The sequence below is a fragment of the Panthera onca genome, chromosome E3, assembly GCF_046562875.1.
Source record: "Panthera onca isolate mPanOnc1 chromosome E3, mPanOnc1 haplotype 2, whole genome shotgun sequence".
In the NCBI taxonomy this organism is placed as follows: domain Eukaryota; kingdom Metazoa; phylum Chordata; class Mammalia; order Carnivora; family Felidae; genus Panthera; species Panthera onca.
Genome location: NC_138354.1, coordinates 41,292,722 through 41,315,431, shown reverse-complemented (window position 1 = coordinate 41,315,431; position 22,710 = coordinate 41,292,722). Strand labels below are relative to the sequence as shown.

Sequence of the window (22,710 nt, the reverse complement as noted above, 5' to 3'; positions counted from 1 at the left end):
GGGTTCATCCGTGTTGCCGCCTTTGGAGCGGGCTCCCTTTTACGGCGGAGCGTGGCCCCGCATAGGAGCGCACCGCCGCTGACCCCTGTTGACGGACCCCGGGTTGTTCCCGGGCCTGGCCGTTCTGAACAGGGCCGACCTGCGGCGTGCGGGGGTGTGCGGGCCTCCGTGTGGACGCGGTTGTCCCCTCTCCCGGCACGGCGCAGGAGAGGAAGGCTGGCTCGCGGGGGCAGGTGCGCGTCTCGCCGGGTGGGACCTGCTAACGGCTGTGCCACGAGGCTGCATCCCTGACCCGAAGCGGCGGGCAGTGCGGGGGGCGCTCCGGGCCCCGCTTCCCGGGCTCCCGGCCGGGAGGAAGATCTGCTTCCTCCCAGTGTGTTCGAGCCGCGTGCCTGCGTTTCTCCCGTGGTTTGCGTATTCTGTGGGTTAATTGTTGCTTGGGCCTGTACACGCTGCAGATGTTTTTCCTAGTCTGTAGCTTACCTATTCGTTTTCTTCGTGTGGTTTTGCTGATGGAGATTTTTCATATCAGTCAAGTACATGTAGCAAAAAAACTTTTTTAATGGTTACTGTTTTTTTGTGCCATCGGAGCAGTCTTTGCCTTCCCTAAGATAACTGTGTTATCTTCGGAAAGCTTTGTTTTCCTGGCTTTTATGTTTGCAAAACAAATTCTGTGGTTGCCCCAGGGAGTGACCAGGTTGGAAATCAGTCAACTGCACCCGTGCGGGCACGTTCCGAGAGGTACTCCTCCGTGTGCCCTTCTAGGAACTTGCCAGCGTCGCTCTTAAATTTAGGTCCGTGGTCCACCTCAAAGTAGGGTCTGGTGCAAACGAAATCCCGTCCAAGCTCATTTTCGTTCCTCTGCAGATTTCCCGTGACTTCAGCACCTTTTGTAATGAGGGGCTTTCCTTTTTCCATTGACTTGACTCCGTACCCTGGCTGAATATCAGCCGAATAGGAGAGAGGTGGTCCATTTCTGGACCCTCTTCCCTGGGTCCACTTTTCTAGCTTAGATCAATATACCACGCTTCAGTTTTAAATTAAGCTGTAAAATCAGGAAGCAGGTGTCCCAGCTTTGCTTTTCTTTTTCAAGATTCTCTTTATTTACATATAAAACTTACAATCAGCATGTTAACCTCTCCAGAAAGCCCAGTGGGACTTTGACAGGAAATGCCCTGAATCTGCACACACATTCGGGTGAAGCGGTCTTCCGACCTGTGGGCGTGGGTCCAAGTGCGCGTCACCCGCCACGGACGCCCTGCACCTGCCACACACGCGCCTTAGGCATCTTCCATCGGGTCTGTGACCGCGTACTGGAGGTCTGCTTGATGCAGCTGTAGACGGTATTTTCACAACTTGCTTTTCTAACGGTCCCTTCCTAGTACGCGGAATACGACTTGGGCTTCGCACGAACCTTGCTTCCCGTGTCCTGAGTTCATGTGTTCATTTTGCTAGTTGGTTTTTAGATTCCGCTGGGTTTTCAGCCTGTTGAATCAAGGGGTGTGAACAGTGCCTTCCTTTCTTTTCTTCCAGTCTTTATGCCTTTTCTTTTTCCCGTCTTCCTGCACCAAGACTTCCAACGTGACGCTGAGAGCGGCGGTGAGAAGAGACACTAGCTGGGTGTGAATGCTCCCGTCCCTCTCGAGCAAGGACCGGTGGCCCGGTCTCAGACACTGTCCCCCGAGGACGTCCCCCCGCTGCCACGAGCCAGTGTCAGTCTGTGTCGCGTGCTTTTCTCACAGCTGCTGCTTTACGCTGTTACTGTAGGGAACCGTGTCCGTTGATTTTCCAATGTTAAACCACCCCACGTTCCTGAGAGAGACCACGTGTTGTCATTGCCAGAATCAAACTGACGGGTGCTTTGCTAAGGGTTTCTGGATCTTTGCTCCTGGGGGTACTGGTCTCTTTTGTTCCTTTCTGTGATATCCTGATCAGGCTTTGTTTCATTGTTTCAGTCACGTAAAACAACCTGGGAAGTGTCCCCCCCCCCCCCCCCCCCCTTCCAAGAGACCCTGCCATCGTTTCTTCCTGAAGCGTCTGGTAGATTCCACCAGGGAAGCCATCTGGGTCCGCGCTTTTCTCCCTGGAACGGGTTCTGGTGACGCATTGCGTGTATTTAATAGACACAGAGCCATTTAGGTCTCCCGTTCCCTCTCAGCTTTGGGAAGCTGCATTTGGGAAGGAACGCGTCCGTTCTGTTCCGTCTACGCTGTCGAGTTCATCCCAGGTGACTCGTACTGCGTCTGAGCAAAGCGTCTTCTCACAGTACCGATGATCGCAGCCTGGCCGTGGCCCCCGGGTCTGCCAAAGTGACCTGAAAAATGCAGGACCACAGGCCTCGCTCTGGTGGCTAACATACGGCTTTTTCTCTTGTGTTAACAGGATAGCAGGGCAGTCTGCCCACGACGAGCACCGGAAGGGTCCCACCTCGGGTGCCGCAGCTGCTGTGAGACACAGCCGCGAGCGGGAGCACACAGCGTGAGAGGCACCGGTGCTCGGTCGTCAGGCACCTGCTGAGGACGGCCTGTGGGAAACACGCTGGCATCTCTCTCCTTCAGGTCCCTGGGCGGGGGGGGGGGGGAGGTCACCTGCACGTACGGAACAGCAAAGTTCGTGCCTTGCCAGCCTCTGAGAGGTGCCTGGGGGCTCCGGCGCCCGGCCTCCCCTCTTGCCGCACCCTGCGCTCGGCGAACCTGCCAACGACCCGCGCCGGCCACCGCAGAGACACGGCTCCCGATGAAAGTGGCTTGTTTCGGCTGCATTTGGTCGGTAAGAAGTTGGGAAGTTTTTTATGAAACTCCCACCAGGTGAACCAGTAATGAAATAATTTAGCACATGGTGTCGGAGGAACTACGGAAAGGATATGTGAAAAATTAAAGGCGCGCTGACAAAGCGAGAGCCCAGAGAAGCAGCCGCATCCCGGCCGTGAAATCCAACGGTCATCAGACCGACTCCTGACCCCCGTGGCCCGGCGTGCACACGCTCCTCCTCGTGGGCCAGCGACCACACCGCTCACGTCACGCCAGGTTCTCACGGAGGAGGGGCCGCAAAGAGCCTCCGCCCGCCTGCGCACCCAGGCCTCCCGCACGCGCCAGGGAGGCCGGGGGGAGGGAGGTACGCGAAGGAGATGCTTTCGGTTGTCCGGTCGTCCAGGCCGAGGCCAAGCGCGCGCCTCCCCCGGTGCCGTCCAGCGCGAAGAGTCCCCGGCGGCAGGGATTCTGCCTCGGCTCCCAGAACTCGGGGCACCTGAGACCTCGGCCTTCGGCCCGGCGCGGGCCGTCCGGCCGGCCCAGGACCGATCAGGGACAGCCGTGGCGCCAAGGCCTGTGGAGAAGCCATGGTGTGGTCCGACTCGGGGAGCGGAAGCTCCAGGAGCAAAGGGCTCAGGCTTCGGTGACAGGCAGCGTCTCCAGGACGAACCCGGCCAGCGCCGACTCAGCCACAGACACACCTACCTGTGTCTGTCTTTACAGAAGTTGAGATTTGAGAACAAAGTGAAAACTTTTTTAAAGCATGATGAAAGGCAACCTATTAAACACTGACTCAGACACCCACGCCGTTTGCCATTTTCTGCAGATGGAAAGCCTCTCCCCACTAATGTGTTTGGAATCTGTGCCTTTAAAGCCGAAGACTGAGTTGAAACCTGGGAGAAGGGCTCCTGACTCTTCCAGAGAAGCACCGGGTGGGCCTGTGCCACTCCAGCGGGAGGGTACACCCGCGCCTCTGCCCCAAGGGAGGGAGTCCGACGGGGTGGTCGTGCCACGTGGCTGCCCGCGTCCCCGCAGCTGGCGCGGGGAGCCTGGCCAGGGGGCTGCGTCGCGTGGCTCTAGCTCAGGCGGCATATCCGGCCAGGCTGACCATCTTTCCAGGGCTCGCGGCCACGTGGTCTTCTCTGCTGCGCGACGGAGAAGCCCCAGGAAAACCTGCCAGCGTGCCGGTCTCCAGCCCTGCCCACAGAGGTAGCTGTCTGCGCGACGCAGGGGCCGATCGGCCACCTCCCTGGAGGCCCCCGGCGGCTTGCCTCGTCGGGTTTAAAAAAATGATTTACATCCAGGCCCGAAGCGTGTGGCCAAGGAGCTTTGTGCACGGGCACGCCTGGGTGCCTCCCCCGCCAGCACGGGGGACCCTTCCCCGGCCCCCCACGTTCCAGTATGCCCCCCCCAGTCAGTCCCCACCCCGGATCCTGGCCACACGCTGGCCCCACCGGTTCCGGAAGCCCCCGCACGAGGAGCCAGATGTGCCGTCTTCTTGCTGATGGACCGTGGTTGGTCTCCAGCTCCTGGTGCCGGGGGAGGGTTTTGGGGAGTGCATTCCCAGGCATCCTGAGGACAGAAGGATGACGGGGTCGAGTAGGTTAACTTCGTAGGTAACTGCGTCGCGGCTTCCGTGAACTGCGCACCATTTCTCACGACTGCAGGAGAGCACCACAGGCCGGTCCCTCTCTGGTTCACTCCCCTTCCGTGAAGGGCCGGTGCCGTGTCCTCCCCGGGCCCTCCCCGCAGCTGCGTTTAGACTGAGGAAGTAATTAAGTGTCCGTGGGGCCGTGGGGGCAGGGTCCTGAGCAGACGGGACGAGTGCACCCATCAGAGACACCGGGGCTGCTGTCCCCCCGCACCCCATGAGGACACGGGAAGAGTCCTCACCGGGGATGGGAGGCGCTGGGACACCGCCGGCCTCATGCCTGGAGGAAGGAAGCACCGCTCAAGCCACTCGGTCTGCGGTGATTGGCGCTGCCCAAGCCAGGACACTGGCTGCAGTGTGGTCCTGCCCTCTGTGGGTTCAGCAGGTCCTGTGGGCACACACGCCATCCCACTGCGCGTGGACTGGCAGGCATTTCCCTAACGGCTGGGAAAGCTGGGCAGTTTTCAAGTGTTTGCAGGGGTATCTGCTAAAGCTTCCCCCTTTCACACCGATCGTCGTGACCGCTGGGTTTCTTGCGTCCTTTATGGGCCCGGACACGGGCTCCCCGTGCGGGGCAGAGGAATTGTGGGTGCCGTCTATCACTCGTGTCTGTCGGGAAGAGAAGATTCTGATTCAAAAACCCCCCGTTACCTTCAAGAAGTGTTGTGATTTCCACTTTCACGTTTGGAACCCGCCTCGAACGAATTCCCGCGCGCGGTGGCGGGCTGGGGCTCATGGCCTCTGTGGGTAACCAGACACCTGAGCGCTGCACCTCAGAGAAGCATCTTGTCTTTCTTGGTGGCACTGACTCGGTCAGTTGTCCAAAGCGTGCGTCACGGTGATTTTGGTGTGGGGCTATTTCCGGATTCGCTGACCCTCCTAAGGGTTCGGCTGTGTGTCCTTGTGCCCCCACTGCCCGTCTCACCAACTGCGACCCCTGGAACAAGGGGTGTGCCTCTTGTGCGAGATTTTCTGGCTATTCTAGGTCCTTGGCGTTTCCAAACAAATCTAACAATCAGTTCATCAACTTCTAGAAAGAAAGTCCTTCTAGAATTACGTTTGGGTTGCGTGGCATCTATCAATCGATCTGGGGAGAGCTGGACACTTGAGCAGTGTTGAGGCTCCTGACTCACACAAGTGTGTCTGTCTCTTTAAGCCTTTCTCATTTCTCTCAGCAACGATGGTAGCTTTCAGAGAACAGTGTTAGACTTCTGTTAAAATTTCGAGTATTTTACGGTTTTGGAGGTTATTAATGACATATTTTACATTCTCTTTTTGTTTTTTTCGGGGGGGGGGGGAGGCGGGTAAAAAACAAACCACTGTATTTATTTAATGTATTCATAAAGGCTCAACCAGAGACTTCATTTAAAAAACAGAAACGAAACAAAAATGACACCACAGCTTAAGATACAGAGTCCTAGACAAAAACGAAGGAAAGGGCAGATGATCTAAGGAGAAGATAAAAAGAGAACACAAGGAGAGAGCCTACACAGTCCGGGTTCTTGGCGAGAGACCAGCTTCGAGCAGGTTTCTTGCAGACACGTCTTTTAAAAAATTTCTTTTTAATGTTTGTTTGCTTTTGGGAGACAGAGACAGAGTGGGGGAGGGACGCAGAGAGAGGGACACACAGAACCCGAAGCAGGCTCCAGGCCCTGATCTGCCAGCACGGAGCCCGACGCGGGGCTCGAACTCACGGACTGAGATCAGGACCTGAGCCGGAGTCGGACGCTCAACCGACTGAGCCCCCCGGGCGCCCCTCTTGCAGGTACTTCTTAAAGGCCGTGAGGTTTCTCCAGGCTTTTCACACACAGCGTGTGTGCTCAAAGGGCTATGGGTGCTGGATTCTCCTAGCAGGGTCTGCATGGACAGCAGGGTGGCCCTGATGTCACACACACAGACCACACGTCCTTGACGGTGTCCAGGCAGATGTCACCCTGGGTGTCCGCGTCTGGGTAGCGGCAGACCGTGAGGAACGCCCCCCGTGGGCGAGTCGTAGGCACCGGGGGGCTCTGGGGAGAGCTCGTACCTCAGGTTTTCACACGCTGTGCCCGCCGCTCCGGGGATGATCCCCACGCATGTGAAAAGGTTGATTTGGGGAAGGTAGAAGTTCCTTTGTCACCAGACCTCGTGGGGGTCACAGGCTCCTGCTGTGGCATCTTGCCCGCAGGGCTCCAGGCGACACCCCCACTGGGCCCGGCTCCTTCGTGGGTGGCTGGGTAGCGGTTCCGTGGGACCCCCGGGGCGCCGCGGGCGGGGAGACAGGAGCTCGGACGGCACGACAGTGACGACCCCACAGATTCGCTCCCTGTCGGCTTCTGCTAGCCTGATCCGTGTGCCCTGTGCGTGAATCCCACACCTGGCTAACTGCACGCGCTGGTCCTGAGGACCTTGTGACCGCTCCGCCGCGAAGACGGGTGCCTTCACTTCCTCCCTTCCCGCGTTCGGGGCTTTTGTTGCTTTTCCTTGCTTTTCTGCGCGAGCTACAATCTTCAGTACGACACCAGGTAGACGGGATAAGTGGGCGCCCGGCACGCGCTCCGCCTCGGCAGACACGCGCGGTCTCCTCAGGTGAGCGCGGCATCGGGTGGGTGCCTCACATATCGGGCGGAGGACACCTATTCTCAGGGCGCCAGAGATTCACCGGCTGTGAACGAGTGTTTAATTCTAACGCTTCTCCGTCAGTTAAGAATTTGGTGAATTGTATCGGTTCGCTTACGTCCACTCGATATCCCGCGGAAAGCCCGTCTACCGTGAGGCTTGGTCTCCGTGTATCATGCGGCTCAGGCGCTGCTGGGTTCGTTCGCTAATAATTCAAGAGTGTTTCCCGGTGCTCTTGAACAGACTGCTGTGTAATTTCCTTTTCTTGAAACGTCCTTGTCCTCACGGACCTCACAAAAATAAGCCCAGAAGGGGTTCCTCTGTGTCGTGGATGCGTGTGGACAGGATTCACTTTCTTCCCTAAATGTTTTACAGACTGATCAGTAAAATCTCTTCTAGGCCTGGAGTTTTCTCAGTGGAAGGTACTTCTTCTTTGGTTGGATGATCTCAGTTTACACAACTATTCGGACCGGGCACCGGGGCGGCCGTGTCAGTTAAGTGTCCGTCTGTTGGGATTAGATGGGAGCCACGCGCCTTTGCAGGTCGGCAGGGGTGCTGTGTCCTTCTCGGGGCTCCTTCTGTGCCCAGGTCCTCCTCTCTGTACCTCGCCCCTCGAATTCTAGCAGGATGCGGGCCGAGGGAACTCTGGGCCTCCCTCCGCCCGCCCCTGCCCCCTCGTAGACGGCCAGGCACCCGCCACGTGTCCCGCTGGCCCCCCACCCCGGCTGTCTGCTGTCCAGCATGCGTCACGTGCCAGGCCCAGTTTCCAGCTGTTCACAGGCAGAGCCTGCTCCACGGTGGGGAGGCCACGCTGACCCGCCTCGGGGGCCCGGGAGGCCCGGGGGCCGTGTGTGCAGGGGGGTCACTGCCCGGCGCGCCGGGACCGCAGCAGACGGCGGCCGGGTGGCTTCTGCGTCCGCGACGCCGGTCGTGAGCAGGCGCAGGTCAGGCCGGGGCTGCACCTGCAGGCAGCTCAGTCCTCGGCAGGCGCGTGCGGCCCTCTCCCCGCGTAAGCGACAGGCGCTGTCCTTTCCCGGGCCTGCTCCCCGCTGCCGCTCTCCAGCGAGGAGGAGGAGGAGCGGCACCCAACACAGACGCAATCGAGTAATTACCCCTTTTAGTGCACCTGATGAGTTTTCACCCAGCTGGTGCGAACAGTCAATCAAAATGCCACGAGAGGCGCCTGAGCGCTGTCAGGCTCCGTGGGCGCCGCTCCGCCACCCGGCGCCCCTCCCCCGCCGCTCTCCTGCCTCCAGAGCCTGCGGTCCCAGGCCGGTCCCCGGTGAGGGACTCGAACAGCGAACACCTTGGATTTTCAAAAGTAGTTGAAGAAGAACTCCAAACTGAAGTCCCAGACGGACACGGAACCACGCCCGCTAATCACAGCAAATAACTTCCGTGTGTCAGGAAAAGGAGCCGCGAACGTCAGGCCCGCCGTCTGACCGCCGGACGAGGAGTCTTTGTGGCGGGGTCTGGCCACGCGCTCACCCCGCACGCCAGCTCCCGGGACCTGCAGCGACGCGCACCGCCCGGGGTCGCGAGCCCTGCCAGCCACGTTGGGGCCACACGCGGGCCCCCAAGGCTCCCCTCGCGGGCAGCCTGGGTGCTGCTCACCAACCACGTCCACCTCCCACACTCCGGCTGCTTCTGGTGCCCCGCCCCCCACCCGCCACACAGCCCCAGATGCAGCAGTAACCAGACCGCGGACGGTCGTCACACGGGGATGAGGGGCTCGAGTGCCCAGGAGGGCGTCTGAAGCGTGGGAGCGCGCGGGCTTCCGGCAGGAAGAAAGGACTTGGGGCAGCCTGTCCTGCTCGGGGACCTCCGACTCCCAGTTAAGGGCTGGCACCATTCAGGATTTGAGGCGACAGGGCACGAAGACGGGCTCCCGCAGGCCAGACGGGTAATGGGGACGAAGGGCATCGAATTAACGCCAGCCACGGAGGGGCAGACCGGTGCCGGGAGTGGGGGAAGGACATCTGACGACGACGCGGCAACCACGGAACTCTATGGGACCCGGCCACAAAACACTCGCCGATTGCACAGGGATGGAAAGCAGCCCCACAGAGATCTGGCAGGGCCTGCCCAAGTCAGGGACGGACACACGGATGCTGTCCCAGGCTGAGAGTGACAAGGGCCTCTTGCCAGGGACGCAGCGCACACCAGACGGCCGGTGCCAGGGCGCGGGGGACAGGAGACGGCGGGCTGTGTGGACTGAAGGGGACGCGGGCAGAGCCACCATTGTGTGTGGCAGAAGCGTGCTCTCTGTGAGCTCGTGCGCGCCCGCACCTGCGAAACCTCGAAGCAGACAGGTGGCTCAGCACACCTGAGGGCCGGGGCTCCCGACCTAAAGGAAGTCAGTGCTCCGGCATAAGCAGCAAGATCTTATCAGCGGAGAGTGAGAAGCCCAAGAGAGCGGACACTAGTCAGGCCGAAAGGAACCAAGTCCCTCCTGAATGGAAGGTTCGGATGATGTTCCCGAGACACCTGAGGGGGACGGGAGGGGGAGTGGAAGCAGACGCGCACCTGCACGGGCCCCGTGGGAGTCTGCGGCCGGGGAACCCTGGTCGCCAGGGCCCAGGAGGGCGCGAGCCAGGAGGACACCAGGCAGGCAGCACGCGGGCCACGGCATCGACCGGCCAAGCCGGAGCGAGGCAGCCGCCAACACGCCTGGCTTTTGGGAGACGCTCCCCGGGGCCAGCAAGCCAGGTGCCGACGGGAAGGACTCTGCACGGCTTCTCTGGGGTGACAGTCACAGGGGACTGTGTGTCCTTGACCCGCTCCCCGCCTTCCTGATTTAAACCACGTAAAACATTTCAGACCTTCCAGAAATCCCCAGGAGGGACTCTGCCCGTGAGTCTCCCTGTGGAGCGGGCTCAGAGTCGAGATAGGCCCCACAGGAAGTGCTTGTGCACAGGACTGGGGGCCGGGGGCACTCCTAGGGCTCAGAAACAGGCCCCCGAACACGGAAAGCAGCAGAAGGGGCCCCGCGGGCACAGCCCCGCCAGCAGGCAGCGAGGCGTGGCTCCTTTGCGGCACGCTTCCTGAAGCCTAGCCACTGAAGGTTCCGCTTACCGCTCCAAGCATGATTCTGAAAATCAGCCACCGAAAGCCCCACAGAACGATCTGGGACGGGGGGGTCCCTGTGGGCAGTCGAGACAGAGTCCAAAGAGGGCACAGGAAGATTCCCAGGAATCCCGTTTCCAGAAGCTGGGACTCCCATCCTGGAATGACAGCAAGGACACAAAAGGCCACGTTAACGACAGCCAGACCTTTTCCAAACTCAGCTTAACTTCAACGATGCTTCAACCAGGACAGGTGGTGTGGCCCAGGGACCCGTCTCACCCCCAGGCCGGGGCACATGTCAGAGAGGGCAGTGGCACGGCCACAGCACCCCAAGCCAGGCTCTCTGCAGGGCACTGCACGGACCTGACACGGGCCCCACACTCAGCACACACTGCCTGTGGGTTTGTGGAAGCCTTTTCAATTCAGTAGTTTTGAACACGGAAGCAGAGCTTTGTGGGTCCTTCCCTGAGACCACCTCACCAGGACAGAGTGTACGAGGCCAGATGGCCTGACCCGGACACGAGGGCCCCAGTCTGCCCCAGATGAGCGGGGAGGCCTGGGGGAGACGCGGGTACAGGCTACGTGGCCCCAGGTGAGCGGGGAGGCCTGGGGAAGACGCGGGTACAGGCGACAGGGGCTTTAAATGAAACGGCCTCCTGTCAGCGCTGTAAGGGCTTGGCCTGGGGCAGCCAGGAACTCCACCGCAGGCTGTGACGGCAATAGCTGGGACCCAGCTGACCAGTGTGGTGAGCAGCGTGGGCACAGTGGGGGCGGGTGTTCCGTGCACCCGTGGACACTGAGTTGGCCTGTCGTGGAAACGTGAGACCTTGACAGCTTCCCGGCTGCTGTCACTCGGCCTTTCACAAGAGGCTACGTGGCCTTCTGCATGTTGCACATGCTTTTTAAAAAAAAGTTTAATTTACCTGGAGAGAGAGAGGGAACGCATGTGTGCACAAGCAGGGGAGGAGCAGAGAGAGGGAAAGAATCCCAAGTGGGCTCTGTGCTGTCAGCACGGAGCCCAACACAGGCTTGAACCCATGAACCCCGAGATCATGACCTGAGCCCAAGAGTCAGCAGACGCTTAACCCACTGATCCCCCAGGCGCCCCTACACACATTCTTTTTTGTCTCATTTTGATGAATCTGTGAAACTTTACGCACACGAAAAATACTCTGGACAAGGGTCCATGTACTATGGTTCCATTCACAGAAGGTTCTGGAAGGAGCAAAACTGATACAGGGGAAAACAATGGGAACTGATACAGGGGCAAACACCTGGGGGGTGACACCCCCTCAGGGTGTGAGTCAGAGGCACCTGAAGGTCTATGTATTTCATTGTAAATTTCTTTCTAAAACAAAACCACTGCAAAGAGACAACCCTAAATGAGTCCTGAACCCGAGATTTTAGGGCCACACGGATGGCTCGATGCCTACAACTTACTCTGAGATGCACTGGAGGTGGAGACGGGGGACATGATGACGCCCACGAACAGCCTGCTCAGTCTCGGTGGCAGGTGTGTGGGTTCTCACTGTGCCCGTCGGACACTCGTCTGTGGTTTGACATTTTTCATAATAAAATAGGGGCGACCCATTTGCTCTCGTATGTTCTGTGCATTTCTGAAGCCCCGGTTCCAGGTCAGTTGGGTCTTAGGACGGGGTCTGCTTGCTGTGAGGCAGTGCCCAGCACCGAGGCTGGCGGGCAAACCGGCCCCTACTCAGAGGGGCGGCGAGTCCCGCCCTATACCGGCCAGCATGGCATCCGTGGGCTGTCCCGGCTGAGCCACGTGCACCTGTGCTAGGGACACTGGGGCCACCAGAGCACACCCTGCACCACCCAGAGAAAAGTCCAGATGCAGAAAGAGGCCTAGGATGCCGGGGAGGGGTGCCCACAGGAGGGGGGAAGCAAGGCAGGCTGCGGCCAGGCCCCCACTAGTCACGGGCAAGATGGTCCTACAAGGTGCTCTGGCGAGGCCGGGAAGGGGCATTGGTACCACCCGTGTGCGGGGGACTTAGCGTGTGGGATAGCCACGGGGGCTCAGCCTGGCTCCCCAGCACCCGCCTGCACGCGCCCAGAGCTGAGAACCCTGACTTCTCCCAGGAGAAGGGGGAAAAATGCAGGAAGTGTTTGCACTTGGTCTGTCTTAGGAAATTCCAGACGCAGACTGACCGTGTACCTCGACTCAAGGTGCTCTTCCCCTTCACGGTGATGGAGGCCCTTTGCTTTACAGTTTACTTCAAACCCCCGTTCTTGTCTCGACCAGAAAAAACCAGACGTCGTTCCTTTTATGACAACTGCTCTAGTTTTATTGTGAGAGAACAGTCATTGAACTTGGACCTCGTTCTCTTGGGGTGTCACTTCATGGCCCAAGCGTGCCGTGCGCTCATCGACGGGCCCCTCTGCTTTCTGACAAAGTACCTGTCGTCCTGCCACTGGGCCGATCCCTCCCCCTGTGTGGCGAGAAAGTGTAGGAGGCGGGAGGCCCGTGCCGCCGCGCAGCAGCACGAGCGGGCAGGTGGGTCCAGGGCGTTCTGGGCAGAGCCAGGCAAGCCCCGGAGGCCGCAAGGTGGAGTGTCCACCCCGAGCACCGCAGGCACGGGGACGTCTGCCAGCACTCACCGGAAAGGCCTCGTAGCCCGCGACGCTCACGTGGGTGCACGGCGTTCCCCAGAGTGCCAGGCCCGCCTTCTCTAATTGCCACCTCACTTTGCACAGATGTGACGAGCGGAATTTTAATATGCAGCTTGAATGACACCAATCAAAGTGATGTGCAAATGGCAGGGCCCAGAGACCCACCTAAGTGCCGCCAAGCAGGCGATGGGGTGGGCAAGGGGCGCCCTGCCGCCTTAGGGACTCACGTGTACTGGCAGAAGGTCACCTGCCCTCCTGCCTCCTTGCGAACCTACTGGAACGTTCCCTACCTTGCCCGGGTGCTCAGGGGGAGCAGAGCCGCCTATGCCCCCCCCCCCCCCCCGCCTCCGCTCCCCCGATCTGGCTGGAGCTGCCACCTCCCCGGCCGCCAGCCCTCGGGTCATCAGCGCTCGCGACACCGCCGGGGAGGAAAGGGTGGCCCACAGACCCACCTGCTGCTGCTTCCCTCGCCTGGATCTCATCGGGTGGAGCAGCTGCGCCGCACACATCCGCACAAAGGCACCATTGTTCTCGGGCGGCGTGGCGGGAAGGCGGCCCCGGAAAACAAATGCCCAGGGGTGCAGCCGGACGGCTTCCCGCAGCCCCGAGGTCGCGATGAGGACGGCCAGGGCGCCGCGGGGGCACCACCGCAGGCCGGGTGGCAGGGCGCTGGGGCGACCCAGACACAACTGGCGGGTCCCACCGGGGGCCCGACGTCAGTGACGAGTCCCACTCGAGAGGGCGCCTGTGCCTTTCCAACCTGCGCTCACACGTATCCTCTTGCAGAGAGAGGGGACGGGGCACTCTGGCCCCTTCACTGGTGTGCGAGTGCCACGTGAGCACTGCAGCTCCACGGGGTCCCCCGGAAGGCTCCGCCCCAATGGATGCTCCTCGGGGATGAGGCCCACGTGCTGCCCCTGCCTGTAGCTTTGGGGCAGTGGTCACAAACGCCCACTAGGGAGCCACGAAGCATGAGGCCCATGCAGCTACCTGTTTCTGGAACCTTCACTTCTGTGGCTCCTGGCTTGTTTCCAGTAACGCTGACAAGTGCTGAACAGGCCGCGTTGGGGAAGCTTCCCGCGGAACCGGAGGGAAGGCCCCCAGCTGTGAGAGACGAGGGGTCGGTGCTCAGGACCGGACACTTGGACGGTGACCACCCCAGCAGCTGTCGGGTAGTGGGGCGGCTCCCCAGCTCTGTTTGCCCTTCTGAGGAGGAGACAGGCAGTGGGGGTGGGGCAGGCCGCTCTCACGGAGGTGTCGATGGGACACGTCCACGTCCTCCGGGTCCCCGGGCGGCCACAGCCCCGTGCCCTGCAGTCTGCGGACAGCCTGTGTGGTCGGAGAGGGGAGGCTCTCTCGGCCGGTGCTTCTGAACCAGCATTTAAAACCGCACGGTGTGTGACGTGTGGCCCGCGTCTGCCAGGGCAGCCGCAGGCGACTTCCGAGGAAAGACCCCATACAACACGCTGAATTCGGGCCCTCCGTGTATTCCGACGAGAGAAGCGCACGGGGCCTGGATCTCCCGACCTCACCTGTCAGTGGTGGGGGTCCCTTGCCCCTCTGGCTCAGCTCGGGGCACCTGCTCCCTAAATCAAACCTTCCCTGTGGACTTAGGGATGTGAGGAGAGTGAAGATGCTCTTCTGTTCAAGATCCAGAAAATGCAGCACTGAGAGGCCGGACCCGTGCCTGGCGCCTTCAGGAGAACCGCGCGGGACGGGGGCGGCGGCCTGGCCGCTCCGCGGCGATCCCTTCGCCTGGGACGGGAGGCAGACCCGCCTGGCGAGCGAGGCGCGCACGACGCGTGCGTGGAAGTCACCCAGAGTCCAGGTCCACCCGGCATAAATTAAGCCACTTGTGACCTGGGAGAAAAACACAACCTACACCAAGGCTTCAGAGGCGGGAGGTGTGCAGACGGCCACTCCAGGAAGGCAATACCAACCGAGGTCTCGTTACCTTCCCCAAAACTATTACAGTTACTTAGAAAGAATAATTAAGCGTTGCACCTATGGATCCTTCAAGAGTGACAGCCACCGTCCGCATGAGAAGCAGGAAACCCATTAGCTTCGGGTTAAAAACAGGGAAAAAGGAGAAAGACGCCTCCCTCCAGACGGGCTGTCATTCGAGAGGAGCGGCCCCACCCTCGGCACCTGCAGAGTGCTCGGAGCCCTGGAAAGTCACTTTCTTCGTCTTCCTAGGTTCCATCTCAGGACGGGAAGTTATGAAGCAGCACGCCAGAGTGTGCTCTGCGCAGTCACCGATGGGGCCCAAGGGGGCTGCTGGCTACGGAAACTCCAGGGGCCCTTGTGTCGTTGAGGGTGGGAGCACCCCACAGGCACGGCTCTGGGGTGACCCTGCCCCTCACAGGTACCAACCGGCACCTTCTGTCCCCCTGCAGGCACTGTCGCCGTGGCAACCAGCTGCAGCCAGGAGGCATCACACGTGTGCCTGCAGGGAAGGGCACGGAGAGGGGCCTTGCCTAGGCGACCCCTTTCAGCCACAAGGATGGCTTGTATAGCCACTCTTGCCCCAAGGAGACAGACTAGGGCCGGGCGGTACTGATTCCAGCCCCACCCCAGAGATGGGCCACACTCCTGCCCCCACCCCCCACCCCGGTCTGCTCCGGATCTGCCCCAGAATCCTCCGGAACCACCCTGTGCGGGGCAAACGTGGCACGTGGGGGGCCGCCGACCTTGCTGTTGGACAGCCCGCGAGGGGAGACCCGGCCTCTGAAAGAAGCGAGCCTCACGCTTCAGATGCGGGATTTAAGTCCAATCAGATTGTAAACAGGAGTGAGTTTTCTGGCACGTAGATAGGTTTGAAAGAGCTGGTTAAAGGTTTCGGGCTTCAAATAAACTCACTTTAAAACTGCACGCTCCCAATTATGAATCGTTTAGAAAATTGCGAATCTTGTGTCGTAAGGCTGTCCTTGGGCACTGCAGGGAGCAGGAAGTGACCTGTGTGACCCACACCCACACCGCGACCCTCCCCCTCTGTCACCGGCGCAGAGTAATGCTCGGTTACCATGGCAACCAGACTTCCTAGCCCCAGGTGTCCCCTGTTGCTCAGGACCGTGCAGGTGTCACCAGCTAGCCCAAGAGCAAAATTCAGAGCAATGACCTTCGCTAGCTTTACTGGTTTTGGATAAATATGAAAATGCTTCCTGTCAACGGAAATTAGATCTAGCAACAGAGATTTCTTAGGATTAATATATTCCAAATATTTAACATACATGAGGCTGAAGGGCACGATGTGTTACCGTGTCTCTGCCTTTTGTTTGCCGGGCATGAAAATTAGCCAGGAGCTTGTCTTGGAGCGGCCTGCCGCAATCCCGAAGACGCTGCCCGGTGTCCAGGTCACCCTGGACCTGCCCTGCAGGCTTGCGCCGCTTGGACTCACGGTGCGGCGGGGGGCGGGGGGGGGGGGGGACCCTGCTCTCTGACAACACCGGGAGGCAGGTCTGCTGGGAGGCTCTGCGCGGTGCGGGCCTCGTTCCAGCGCTGCGGCTGAGCCCCGTGCCCGCAGAAGTGGGGTCACCCTCGCCCCACACGGTCCTGAAGAGTGACCTGCTTTTCTAGATCTTCCACACACTCCGCGAACACTTTCTGCTGTCCTCGATGCTGCTAAGAGGCACACCCTTGTCACCTGAAGGAGGGCAGGGCCTGGCCGACGGGAGGGGCCCGTGTGTCCAGTTATCTCACCCCGTGAGGCGCGGCCCGCCCCACACACCTGCTATGGGCAGCGCATATGTTCGGCGGGACAGGAAGCGGACAGGCGGGCAGCGGTCACGGAACCAGGACCCCGGGGGGCGCTGTCGGCAGCCGGCACTGCTCGGACCTTGTGCACAAAGAAGCCTGGGGTGGTGGCTTGGTGATGGGAAGGGGCAGTGATATCCTCAGGCACCACGTCTGTGATGCCATCAGGAGAAGTCTCCAGAAGGGCTTTCTTTTAGGTCAGTGCGCAGTGAGTGAGGACTAGGTTTCCGTTAAGTCCGCTGACGTGAGCCATCAGGAAGACCCCACACAAGCGGCCCGCGGGGAGAGGGTACAGCTAACCGGCACGCCACTGACCGCCTCGCCTCCCCTCCCCTCCCCTCCACCCTGGGCTCTCCTCCCCGGCTGGAGGCCCAGGCCCGCCTCAGGTCCCCGCCGCCAGCGCCCCCTTCTCCGGCCCGTCGGCCAGCTCTCTGCTTGGAGGCCACCCTTCTCAGGGAGGGCCTTCCCCGAACGTAACGTTTACAACCAGGCCTCAGCCCATCCCTGCACGGCCCGCCCAACACACACGGCGCCACGGACCGCGCGTCTCCCCGGGCTGCCCTGCTCCGCAGAGACCAGGCGAAGGGCATTCAAGCCGGTAAAGGAAGACCTGCCCACGAGGCACGTACAGATGGGACCACTCGGCAGAGAAACAAAGCTGGGCAAGAAAGAACCAAGCGAGTTCAAGAGCTGAAAAAGAAAGCGTCTCAAATTACAGTTTTACCAGATGAACCTAAGAGCCGTCGAGAGGACAGGACCAAGTGAAAACAGCTCGACTGAAGTTACGCAGGCCGCAGAGCAGACTCTGTAAAGCCTGGAGAACAAAAGAGCACGGGGAACACACATCGTCAGAAGGCCCTACATATACACACGGGTGGAATCCTAGGAGAAGACGAGAGAGACGGGCAGGAAAAAACGGAAAAGATAGTGGCAAACATTATCCAAACTTGGTAAAAGACACAAGTTACAGATTCAAGAACCTCAGGGAATCATAAGACAGGATCCAAAAAACGTGCACAGAGGCGCAACGCGGCCTAACTGCTGTAAACCAAAGGCAGGACCCCAGCAGGGGACAGTGAGACATTACAACGTGTGGAGAAGGGACAGGGTGAATGGCAGCAACTCGTCAGGAGCGACGGAGGTGAGCAGACACCGAACCGGATGTGGACTCTTGCGCCTCCCGGACTCTCCGTTCTGAGATTAGAACCGGGAATCCACAAGCTTTGCCAACAGCGAGGCCCCCAAATCATTTGCGCGGAGAAGATGCTGAGAGAAAGATCTAGAGAGGAAGTGGAGCGACCCCAGCACACGTGTGAAGGGAAAACCACCAGCCTCCGTCAGCAGCACGGATAAGGCTTGTCTGTCTAAGCAGCACTAGACAGAAAGTTCTTCGCCGTCATAGCCCGTGCTTAAAAAGACTGCAAGCCGTTTTCCTTTGGACAGAAATCAGAGCGGTAGGACTGTGACCTCGGAGCCTTCTGTTAGTAGCAAAGAAATGGAAAACACCAGACATCATTATAAAAACCCCGCAGCCTATGGGAAAGCAGAACTTTCCCTGGTATTAACCACATAAAAGCTGCTTCATGTGGGGCATTGCGATTTCATCTTCTCGGACAGGTGAGTCCTCCAGCTGTCCTTCGCACAGTTCCCCACAGGCCCCTGAGACCAAGGGTCCCTAGTGTGGAAGGGACGGGACACAGCTGTCTGCAGAGAGGTGTCAGCTGAGTAGGACTTCTGGAAGGTTAGCTGAGAAGCCAGGCAAGAAGCAAACCTTCCCTCCTTGTGGGGAGCATTGTGCAAACGGTCCTGGAAGTTTTTTCTTTTTAGTGTTTATTTAGAGAGAGAGAGAGCGGGAGCAGAGGAGGGGCAGAGGCAGAATCCCAAGCGGGATCCATGCTGCCAATGCAGAGCCCAGCGCGGGGCTCAGTCCCGCAAACCGTGAGATCGTGACCTGAGCCCAAACCAAGAGCCAGGCGCTTAAGCGGCTGAGCCACCCGGGCGTCCCTCCTGGAAATTCTTACAGACTCGGTCTGAGATAGAACGCTACCTTTGCATAAACGGTAGTGATGCTAATTTTCTGTATCTTCATGGGAATTTGGATTACACAGGGGTATAGGTCTGTCAGACTCTCAAAGTGTGCGCTTAAGATCTTCGCATCTCATTGTGTGGGAGTTCTTTGTCGCGGGAAACGACCCGAACAGCTCAAAGAGCCGTCCTGCTGGCGTGTTTAAAACTCTCACATGTCCCTCTATAGTGTCTGATTCTCCACAAAGCGTTTAAATATTTTTTTAAAAGATTCATTCCCATATTCCCTCTAAGCGTGGCTTCTGGGACAAACGGCAGTTTAAAACACTGCAGTTCACAGTTTAACTGGAGCTCAGTGAATGACCTGACGCTCAAGTGTACCCATGTGGCGTTAACTCTGAAACGCAGCAAAACATACGACGGGTTGGTGGACGGACGGAGAGGTGAGTAGATTAGCTAAATCACAGAAAAAAAAAAAATCAAGTAAGATACAACCTGTAGAAGTTAGATGGTCCGTGTATGCGTTTTTACTATATAATCCTTTATTTTTATTTTTTTGGTATGCTGGAAATTTTTCATAGTTATGTGATTTGATTTTTTTAAACATGGCAGCTATTTATTCTTTATTTTTATTTTTATTTTTTTTTAGCCATTTATTATTTATTTATTTATTTTTTTTTTATTTTATTTTTTTTAATTTTCTTTTTTTAACATTTTATTTATTTTTGAGACAGGGAGAGACAGAGCATGAACGGGGGAGGGGCAGAGAGAGAGGGAGACACAGAATCTGAAACAGGCTCCAGGCTCTGAGCTGTCAGCCCAGAGCCCGACACGGGGCTCGAACTCACGGACCGTGAGATCATGACCTGAGCCGAAGTCGGCCGCTTAACCGACTGAGCCACCCAGGCGCCCCTTTTTTATTTATTTTTAAAGTTTATTTACTTAGAGAGAGAGAGCGCACACGCACGAACGGGAAGAAGCAGAGAGCGAATCCCAAGCAGGTTCTGCACTGTCAGCATGGAGCCTGATGTGGGGCTCGGTCGCACAAACTAGGAGACCGTGACCTGAGCCGAAGTCAAGAATTGGATGCTTGCCAGACTGAGGTGCCCCCGTAATGACACGATTTTAAGAGTCCTAATCACACTTATCCTTAGCCACTGTGAAAATAATAAAAAGTTCTAAGACCTAAAGAAGAAAAAAAATATGATCTCCTACATGGAAAGTTAAAACAAAATACGGAAAATGAGTTCAAGTATCAAACGGCGTCAGCAGCAACTGCAAATGGCATTAAAAGGACTCCCGTAGGTGCTCAGGGACCAAGTGATTGTCACAAAAGCTGAAGAGGGAAAGGAACACCTGTTTATCTTGAGTTTTTCAGAGGCACAAGATTTAGAGCAACCAGTTGATGAAGGAAAGTTACTTTTAGAAAAATCAACCAACCAACCGAGCAAAACTCTGATAAAAGCAGAGTGACAGAATTTGAGCACAGAGCACACCCTCCGGGGCGCGGGGTGGCTCAGTCGGCTCAGGTCATGATCTCGTGTTCAAGAGTTCGGGCCCCGCATCGGGCTCGCTGCTCTCCGTGGGCACAGACCCGCTTCGGATCCTCTGTCTGCCCCTCTGCAAAACCCCTCTCTCTCGGCCTCTCCTCAACTTGCACGTGACCTCTCTCGCAAGCGCTCTCTCTCTCTCTCTCAAAAGTAAATAACCATTAAAAAAAACACAAACAAGAACGTGAGCTCCAGACTGGCCACCCAGGCTACCGGCCCTTCACTGCTGCTGACCGAGAACTTGCTAAAGGACAGGTCAGGCTGGTGACAGGTGGCCTCCGCAATCTCACCGTCGCAGAGAGAGAGGAAAGGTGGCCCGAGCTTTCTGACCGGCAGCGACCGAAGTCCCGGCACCCACAAAACGTTCCTGCCCAAATCAAGGCCGACTCTGGAGTAGCCGGGAGCCCTGTGTGGCCCACCGGGCCTGGAGAGCAGTCCGCTCTGTGCAGGACTGCACGAGTCCTGTCTGGAGCACAGAGGGGGAGGGGCGTGGAGAGGCTGCAGGGGGCACCCATCGGGCGTGTCGGTGCGCACTCGGACACGGGGGCCGTAGGAAAGGCGCTTGCTTAGCCGGCGGTCCCCGAGCACGGACTGAAGGTGGGAGCTGTCCTCCCCCCCCCCCCCCAACCCCGGTGTCCCAGGTGTGCTGGCGGTGCATGGTCACAGACCCCACCCGGGGCGGCACGTGCTGAAGCGCGTCCAGGGGGAACAGCAGCGTGTGGGATCCGCGTCAGGAAGGGAGGCGAGCAGGAAGGGAGGCGGTAAGCAAAGCCCGGGCCGCTGCCTGTTCAGGGTCACCGTCAACACGGAGATGGTGTGTGTGCGCCGGAGGGTTTTCGTAATCAAAAGTTGAGGAAGAACAGAGCAAGGAATCGGCATCTACGGGGACATCCAGGACGGACTGCCGGCAGGCTCGTGAATCGCAACACACTGAACTGCGATGTTTTAAACTGCCACGTGTCCCAGAAGCCAAACTTACAGCGACTATGGGACTAAGTCTGTTAAGAAGATATCTAAAAGCCTCGTGGAGAAAATCCCACGCCATCGAGGGACATGCCCGAGTCTCATGCAGGCCAGCGGCACGAGCACGCGTTTCCCGGAAGAGGAGCCAGGAGGGCCGCGGAAAGCCACGGTGTGGGAGCAGGGGGCCTCTGCTACCCAGACCGCTCAGGCGCAGCTCGGAAAACAAGTTCTCTTTCCGAGATAGGAGACCCATGTTCAGGGGGACTGGCTTCTGGAAGGAGGCAAAGACTCCGAAGGGGGCTGAAGGGTGGGCAGACACGGCTGGTGGTGCGCCAGCTGTCACGGCCACCCCGGGACGGCCTGGCGTGGGAGCAGGCAAAGGGCAGAAGCGTGTTCTCTGCACAGAAGCGCACACGGGGTGTCACATAGGGCCCGAAGGAAGGAAGGGGAGGATCCAGGAGCCTGGCGCACGACAGCCACGTCGCCCAAGAAGATTGAGGACTCTGCTCCAGTCCCGTGGCCACGTGAGAGGCGGCACCGTGCTCCCCAAAGCGCAGGGCCTGCACATGCAAAGCCCCCCTGGGGCTCACACCCGCCCCGGGCTCGGGCCCACCTGTTATTTTCTCAGTTGTTATTTTCCTCGGGGATTATGACTGTAATTGCTGATTTTGGCACGATCAAAACGGGGAAAAAGCCAGAGAGTTGTCCATTTGCCGATGCTGAGCCAAGTATCCCGGACCGGGTCCCAAAGCCACGTGATGGGGTGGCGGGCGCGAGCCTTCCCCCGCGGGCTGCGCCGTGGTGTGCGTTCTGAACGGGCGCCGTGCCGAGGCGGGACCTTCGCGCGAGTCTCGCAACAGAACCACGTACATGCTTAGAATTTGGGAAGGGGCCGAGCCGTGGGGAGTCCGGAAACTTCTGAGGCCCGGAGAGCGCCACTTGGCGTGGCGAGAAGCACGGCTTCCTGTCTCCTGAGTCGCTGCTTTCATCCCCAAGCCCTGGCCTTTTTTGAGGCACATCGCACAGCTCTCACTCAGATAGGAGGAGGTTTCTTGCCGCCCAAACACACAAAACCTGAGACACGGCACAGACTGAGTGGACAGGAGGGCAGTAACCTCACCCGTCCGGCAGAGGCACCGGGCGCCACGCAGCGCGTCCCCTCCCCGCCTCCCCCGGTTCTGGGGACCAACTCCAGAGCACCCGCAGCACTAAATTTCGGTCAGGAAGTACTTCGCTGTCCTGCTTTCCTCACCTGGACTCACCCGGACTCCCACGCCCACACTGGCCCTCATCCGTGGCTCTGGCTCGACGGAGACCACCGTCTCTCCGGCCTTGCCAGCCCCTCCCCACCTAGTCAACGCCCAGCACTCCCTGACCCCTCCTTGGACCCTCCAGGCACCGCCTGCGTCTAGCGTCTCCTGCCAGCAGCAGCACAGAGCACAGGGCAAGCTCGGACCCGTCCAGACAGGAGACCGATCCGAGGGTCCCTTCCTGGTCTCAACACCCTGCGGTCCTCCGAAAACCTTCACTCCTCCCAAGCCCCCAGCACCGGCAGGCCACCGCAGTCCCTGCGCTCAGAACCGGCCCCCGACCCCCACCCCTGTCCCGCCTCCAGCCACGAGCGCCATGAAGCCCCCCCTCCCAGGAGAGGAAAGGACTTCTCACCCGGCCAAGGGCACCTGGCTGGGAGCGGACCTCCCTGCGCCCCTCAGGCAAAGCTTCACTG

The 22,710-nt window shown here is 59.1% G+C and overlaps 1 protein-coding gene across 2 annotated transcripts in view; it reads right to left on the bottom strand.

Moving 5' to 3' along the window:
• Window positions 1-22,710, bottom strand: part of LMF1 (lipase maturation factor 1) — an 88,033-nt gene that overhangs the window by 28,545 nt on the left and 36,778 nt on the right. The window contains exon 4 of one of the 2 annotated variants that reach the window (XM_078440346.2): window positions 10,075-10,223. The exons of the other annotated variant lie outside the window; for it this stretch is intronic. Within the exon in view, the coding sequence (XP_078296472.2) occupies window positions 10,075-10,223 (149 nt within the window). The remainder of the gene's footprint in view (window positions 1-10,074; window positions 10,224-22,710) is intronic. 2 annotated transcript variants of the gene reach the window in all.